The 7,713-nt window shown below is 35.6% G+C and overlaps 1 protein-coding gene across 2 annotated transcripts; it reads left to right on the forward strand.

The window, feature by feature from the left end:
• Positions 1-5: 5 nt before the first annotated feature.
• Positions 6-7,410, forward strand: LOC126815259 (copper homeostasis protein cutC homolog). Of its 2 annotated transcripts, none has more exons than XM_050540824.1 (8): positions 6-123; positions 1,539-1,598; positions 1,751-1,919; positions 2,343-2,383; positions 3,191-3,226; positions 4,203-4,336; positions 5,402-5,429; positions 6,336-7,410. In XM_050540824.1, the coding sequence occupies exons 1-8, from the start codon at positions 72-74 to the stop codon at positions 6,557-6,559; spliced, it is 744 nt and encodes a 247-aa protein (XP_050396781.1). In that variant the 5' UTR covers positions 6-71; the 3' UTR covers positions 6,560-7,410. The 2 variants fall into 2 exon arrangements, with proteins under 2 accessions (XP_050396781.1, XP_050396782.1); XM_050540825.2 differs by lacking the exon at positions 6,336-7,410 and adding an exon at positions 5,568-6,273.
• The last annotated feature ends 303 nt before the right edge of the window (positions 7,411-7,713 follow it).

The raw sequence follows: 7,713 nt of genomic DNA on the forward strand, positions 1-7,713 counted from the left end.
GGAGTTCCCAACTTCCTGTTTTAAAACCGGCGCGTTTTTGTTTACATTCTGTCAAGCCGAACCGCGTTGAAATGGAAGTTTGTATTGATTCTGTTGCTTCTGCGAAAGGCGCAGAGATTGGAGGTATATAGCCTATACAGCTATAACTTATCATAATAACATTATGCATATTTTGACTTCATAACAAATTTTAATAACACGCTCAAGGCATATTAGTAAAGTGAAAGTAGCTTGATTGTATTATTTTGTATATTATTATTATACATGACCATATTCTTGGCTAGTGGTGAATTAAGGGGCACAAAAGTTTTAAATGGTTTCAATTATTATTACAAAGAGAAGGGAGCAAAGAGTTTTTTCGGAGTTAATTATCTCAAAATATTGGCAAAAGAGTTGAGCCCCAGGCCCAGACCACCTGGTTAGCAATTAGCCAGCATGTTACTTACTGAGCCACCGCGGCCCCCGCCCCCACCCCCTTAAAAAAAAATCATGTAAGTGACCAAATAAATCTGTAAAGAGTCGGGCACCTCCATTGTAGTTTAAGGGGAGGCACTGCTCGACAAATATGAATTTTAAAATAACTGGCTTCTAATAATGCTATCAACTTGAAATTTTCAGGAATTGTTCACATCGACAAAATAGGCTAATCGGCAGTTTTGGGGGAATCTGCTTTACTGGTTACCATGGAAACAAAAAAAATCATTTTTACTGCTTAAAAAAAATCGTTCTCTGAAAGTATCAAAGGTAGAAGCCTGGAACTTTTTTTAAAATGTTCCTAGGACATTTCTCTGTGCAATTATCAATATAGTGTTGTTATTGTGTCCTTACATGTCATTCTATGTCAACAAAACAAAAATTATGAAAAATGTTGTTTTCAATGAGAGATTTCAAATGCCAATTTACTACACTAAAAATTCATTTAGAGTACTGAAAATCCTTATTTGCATGGAACTAACATTACTTAAGTATGTGTGTAAGTTTCAGACATATCTGTTGTAAACTTTTCAAGAACGATTTTTTGTAAGGTTGTCAACTGTTGATATTTTACTTTTTGAGAAATTAAGACATAAAGAGGTAAAACAGCAAAATTTGAATTGCAAGAGTGTTGAAAAGTGCATTTTTTCTATCATAAACCACTTTATATGTATTTTCTTTAATTACAAGTGAAATAAAAATGAATGAACATCACAAATATGCAAATATAAAAAATCGATAATTTGAGTCAAAATTGACATTTGTCGATCCTTGCCTCCCCTTAAGCTAGAGCATGAGCAAAATGTGAGAAAATAATTAATTGATTCATTTACCTCTTGAAAATTTAATGTATAGGCCTTAAGGCCCGTTTTCCTTGTACATGTATTTTTGGTGTTTTCCTGGTAGCGAAGAAGTTTCTCTAATGCAGGTGTAATAGTACCGTTTCCACGTAATTGGCGAAAACACATATATAGAAACCTGGCTTAAGAATATAAAATTGTGTTTATAATTATAATAGCAAACAATTTAAATATTAATATAACTCTAATTTACTTTTGGTATAGGAGCTATAAGATTAGAGCTGTGTGCTAATTTAATGGAAGGAGGAACAACTCCGACGGTTGGTAAGTATAATTTAAAAAAAATACAGGTTGTAGGGCGATATATATTTAACATACGGCTTCTTTATTAAGTTCATATAATTGTAGGCAACTGTCAGGTAGCCAAATCGTTTTTTGATTTTTGATTTTTCTTTTCATTTTATTTATTATTTTAGGTATGCTGAAAGTAATTAAACAATATGTAAGGATTCCAGTATTTGTTATGATACGACCAAGAGGTGGGGATTTTTTATATGATGAAGAAGAATTAGAAGTTATGAAACAAGATATACTGGAATTAAAAGCTGCTCAAGCTGATGGATTTGTCTTTGGAATACTGAAAATGTAAGTATATAAAATGGGAAAGAACAAAAACTCCAATACTGATGTTTCACAATTACAGAGGCGAATGCTGCTAAGGTTAAATAGGAGCTTTCTGGTAAAAATAGGAGCTACCCGGTAGTAACTGGGGCTACCTGGATATAATAGGGGCTACCTGGTGCTAATACATGTAGGAGCTAACTAACGTTAAAAACTTTAGTTGCTGAAAACGTCTGTTACCAGTTTCTTTATTAGTCAGTCACTTTCAGGGTCTGTTGTCAAGGTCCACTAGAGGGTGTTGGTGCTAATAGGAGCTAACTGTTTAGGCTTAGGTAAGAGTTATAGGTAGGGTCTGTCATACTTTCAAAATGTTAACTCTAATACAATTTCGCTTGGTCAGGACAGTCAGTCACTTGCCATGATAACAATTGAAATTTGTGTTTTCAGTGATGGTAGTGTTGATGTTGAAAGCTGTACAGAATTACTAAGTAAAGAAATTTTTGAATATTTCTGTATATAAGCCATGGAGTAGGTTACTACTTTATATGGTAACTTACAAAATAAATTCTAAAAAAAAACCCAACATAGTATACCTGATTACCTGAGGGGTTCGGAAGTGGGGGTGGGGGAGGGGGAGGGGGGTGTAGGCTATCTGCTGAACTAATACAGGCCAATAGAGATACATGTATAGATTGTGTTATTGAATAGACCTTAATGTAACCACAGAGTTTTTATGTATAAATGGCCAGATTTAGACACCTCAACATAGACATTAAATAAAAGAGAGAGAGAGAAATGGGTTTTATTTAACGCCCACTCAACACAAACTAGATAGATTTGGGACTAACATATGGTTCAATTTTATTTCATTAATTCGCTTGCATGTAGGGATCTTTACCAATAGGAGGGAACTGAAGAACCCGAACAAAACCCATGAGGTTAGACAGGCTACTCTACTTCTTGTCACGTAGACATTAACAAGAAAATTCACCCTGATTGACAAAAGAAATCTTATGGCAGCAGCACTCTTAGGTCAGACAATAATGCACATGCAGTGCAATCAGTCTTGTTACACTTACAGATGACAAATACCAAATTTAATCTTCAAAATTCTCATAGTTCCTATATATACATGAATGGTAAGACAGCCAAACCTCACATGCAATTTTGGCACCTCTTGTCTTTCTGACACAGAATACTTCCATAGTTAGCTCCTTTAATCTAACCCTGACAATAAGTATCGTTTACTGAACATGTTGCTGATAATATATCGCTTTTATATTCTTTATTTGTAGGTCTTGTCAGACCATTCCCAGCAACATTTCACAGAGGTAAATTTAAAACTCTCATTTAGATAATAATTATTGTGACAAACCTTCTGCCAATGCTTCAGGGGCCACTGTGGCTTGTTGTGGATGGCACCAGCTCACTAACCAATAGGTCCGGATTTCAATCCCAGGATTTTCCCAACAGGTTTCTGCTTGTCTGTGTGCAGGACAGAGTGTCTGTTATGGAAAAGTGTCTAGTCATTTGGATCGAATGATAAACTAAGGTCCTTACCCTGAAAGTTGGAAATCGAAAGAAGAGAAAGCTGTAAAGACATCAGGGCAAAAATTCACTCATAACACACTCCATGTTGTATGCCCGTCTTTCTTAGTCTTGTTGATGCAGAAAAGTATTACCCTACACCCCATTCAATTTCATTTTACTCAGTAGTACAACACCCCCACAAAAACAACCCAAATACCATGGAGATTTGTTGATTTCTAAAAGATTAAATAAGTGTGTCCTTTTAACTATCACAGTAATTCAATCCATATGGAAGAAGATTGTCAAAAACGAATTCAGAAGAGATTACAGATAGATTGACAAATGAAATTTGTTATGAACAAATTTAACAAGCCTGGAAATAAGGCACCTGTCAAAGACAATGTCAGGAACAAATTTAGACTTTGTCAGCCACAATCCCTCTGGTGCCTGTCATGTTGTTAGTCACCAATTTGTCATTTTTTCTATTGATACTGGTATTATTAACCCTTTCATTGTGTCTACCCGGTAGTACCGGGTATTATAGAATGTCGGTAAAATACGCATACCCGGTATTACCGTGTACTCAGTAAAGCCTTCGCTAAAATTAGTCACCAATTTGTCATTTTTTCTATTGATACTGGTATTATTAACACGTCTGGCACGAAGATAAAAATGACAGGTACTAATTTAATGGTGCCTGTCATATTGTCAGTTTATATAAAATCATTATTTCCAGGTCCGAAAATAAAAGTCAGTTAATATTTTGATAATTTTCAGCAATAGATATGTGTATGAATCCATTGAAAGAATTAGAGAAGATAATAAGAATAGGTTTTACTCGTGTTCTGACCAGTGGTGGAGCTAATACAGCTTTAGATGGAGCACCTGTTATAGAACAAATGATCTCACAGGTAATTTATATACAATATTATACAACAGCTTTAGATGAAGCACCTGTTATAGAACAAATGGTATCACACGTAATTTATATACAATATTATACAACAGCTTTAGGTGGAGCACCTGTTATAGAACAAATGATCTCACAGGTAATTAGTATACAATATTATACAACAGCTTTAGATGGTGAACCTGTTATAAAAGGAGTGGGTGGGGGATTGCAGCGTGGTCCGAGAAGAAGCTGTAAGATATTTCAAGCCAGTTGTTGTAGCGGGACGAAAAACCAAGGTGCATGTAAAAGGAACCATAGCAGATTTGATACAAAGAATTGCTACTATCAAGTCTTAGGCTTGCTTCTCCATTTTTAAATTAAATCATTAAATGGCTGAACTGTTCTAGTCTACTTAAAATCAGAGCCATCTGATGGCATCTAGAGTTGATTATTGTCTTGTTATGTTAATAAATGTCTAATTGATAATTTCAATAACAGTTAAAGGGCCAATCCCGCTAATATTCCAGAGAATAAAACTGGATACTTTTGTGTTAAAATCCCTTAAAATCCTCTACCTTAGGACCGAGCAACTAACTCAATATATTTGATACGTTTTCAAACAACTTAAACCCGTCGGTCTTAATCTAGAAGTTGGGACCGGTGCCCCAAGCTGTATTCTGCGGTGTCTAGATAAAACTAGACTTTTATTTTATAAGAATAATGTGTAGGTGAAATTTACCTTTCGTTATCAAGTACAGCACTTAGGTCATTCACTGTATAAACCTCTAAAGGAACGGGAATCGATTATCAGGTCAACCAACGAAAGAATTGACCCAAAATCTTAAAAAGGTTACGTGTCCGGATAAGCAGTTTTGAGGTTCACGTCCAAATGCCTCAATATTTCGAGCTGAAATACACCATTCCTTTATATTTTGGCGCTTAAATTTCATACGTACTCGAACTTTTTGAGACTCTGTTCAATTCGGGATAGTCCCTTTAAGTCCCAAAGAAAGACTTGCAATAGGCAGATTTAGCTCTTACATAATGTCTGTTTTAGTTACATTTCATGTATTTATTATTTTAGGCAAATGAAAGAATAAATGTCATGCCAGGTAAATGTCTCTATAAATTAACTTTATTGAAATTAAATAGTAGGCCTATTCAAAAAGGGTCGTTATAATGTTAAGGTCAGTAAAATGAAATCAAATGGGGTTTAAAGTCCTACACATTTTCTGGCATTCATCTTTCAGGTTGCTGTCAGAGAAATTCTGTACAGATGGCAGCATTTCCACCCACACTTCATCAAATTCCAGCTGCCACGGGTTCTTTTACATGAACGCCAATCTGTAAATGGGATCTCACATTTTAGTTCCATTTGAACGACTAGATTCTGTTCCATACCAGGATGAAAATTCAAAGGAACTTTCTCACCCAACATCGAATGATCAGGGGAATTCCTGGTTCATAAGCCAGCACCTAACAATGATTGTTATCTAATGTAAATAAATTATTTATTGACATGACCTTCCAATTGAAGCCAGTGAAAAAAGTCTATTTTCCTTGCCAACAATTTGCAATAATACGTAATTAACAATAAATCTTGACAGTAAAATCCCACCACTGAGTAAATGGTAGAGTCTTCATTGGTATGATAAAATGGAACAAATTGTTATTAATATATGTAGGCATTGTATACAGTCTAGTTTATAACTAATGTTTTGATATGTTTCCTTCACTTTACAAGTGCATGGGGCGGGGGGTGGCTGAATGGTTAGCATGTGCGCGCTGTATCATAAGGCCTGTCATTTAGTCAACTGGCATGGTTTCGAATCCCTGGTTGTACGTGACAAGGAGTAGGGTCGCCTGTCCAACCTCGTGGGTTTTCTCTAGTTTCCTCCCACTGCTAAAGACCCCTACGCCCATGCAAACCCAATTTCTCTTTCTCTCTCTCTCTCTCTCTCTTACAAGTGCATGTTTTTTGGTTTTTTGTTTGACCTTTTCATTGATCTTTCATCCAGGTGGTGGAATCAGTTCCAGGAACTTAGAAAGAATTCTAAGAGACACAGGTGCCAAAGAATTCCATTGTTCTGCTCGATCTAGTCAGAATTCCCAGATGAACTTTAGAAAAGATGGCATCAGTATGGGTGCAGCATTATCTCCCCCTGAATTCTCCATTAAAACTACAGATAGTTCAAAAGTTCAACAGTTAGTTGAAATGGCAACTGCAATATGGGACTTGTGAAAATAGTCAACTTCATTTTCGGACCAGGAACTCATCTTCTTGTTCTTTTTCTTCTTGGGAGTGATACTTTTCAAATAATGCTAAGGCACTGCCAATTCAAGTACAATCGATATGAAACTTGGCTCACTTGTTCCTTGGACAATTGCGCATCAGTTCGAAGATAGCAGCGATAACGTCATGCTTGGTTTCTGGTCCCTATTTTACTTGTTTCATTTATATTATTGGCAATCTGGTTAAAACACAGATCCTATTTCGTTTTGTTTTTATAGTTCATTTTACTTGTCTTTACTACACTAGGATCTGGAAGAGGTGTTATATAACAGGCGTTCTACTTGATGTGAGGAATTAGCCAATAATACAGTTTGTTACGGCGAGTTCTTGGCCTTTTTATGCACTAAACTCTGGGTAAACCACTAGAAATGACAACGCTGATTGATTAATCAATGTCTGACATCATAGGGTCAAAAGTCACTCGTTTGACCCCCGACGTGAACTCCCATAATAACTTGTCAGATCTTCATGTATTATAGGCCATCGAAAGTATAAAAAACGAAACGGAATATAGATCTGTATTTTAATCAGATTGTATTATGGGCAGTTATCCATAACCACATTGATCATGTTTATTCATGAAAACTTAAAATATTTTAAGGATGCTGGGTTTTCATTGGGTTGGTGGTTAAAATCCCAGTACTTATTTTAAGCCTTTAGCCAATGAAAAGGCTGCATTATTGAAATATTTTAGTTTGAGTTTTCTGTGAATAAGGCCCTTGGAATACAGCATTCTTTCTAAATTTTGAATATTCATTTAAAGTAATGGAAAACTTACTTCAATAAAATTGTTGATTGTTTTGAGATTGTTTAGTTTTGGAAGGGAATTTGATAAATTTGATTTGTTTCAATAGTTTGGAGAGAGAAGGAAAGGGTGTTTAACTTCCACTCAAAACAAACAAGCTAGCTTTGTGACTACCATATATTACATCTTTATTTTAATTAATTGCTTGCATATAGCGTTCCTAATGCCACCCTGACACTTGCACATATTTTGTCACTGCAATGCTGAGCAATGCATCTTGGCAAGGCGTGCCATTTCATGTGAAGTTGTATTTGCACCCTGTTCGCGCATTATACACCCATAAGATATGCACTCTCGG

This window comes from Patella vulgata, chromosome 3 (assembly GCF_932274485.2).
Source record: "Patella vulgata chromosome 3, xgPatVulg1.2, whole genome shotgun sequence".
Taxonomy (NCBI): Eukaryota; Metazoa; Mollusca; class Gastropoda; family Patellidae; genus Patella; species Patella vulgata.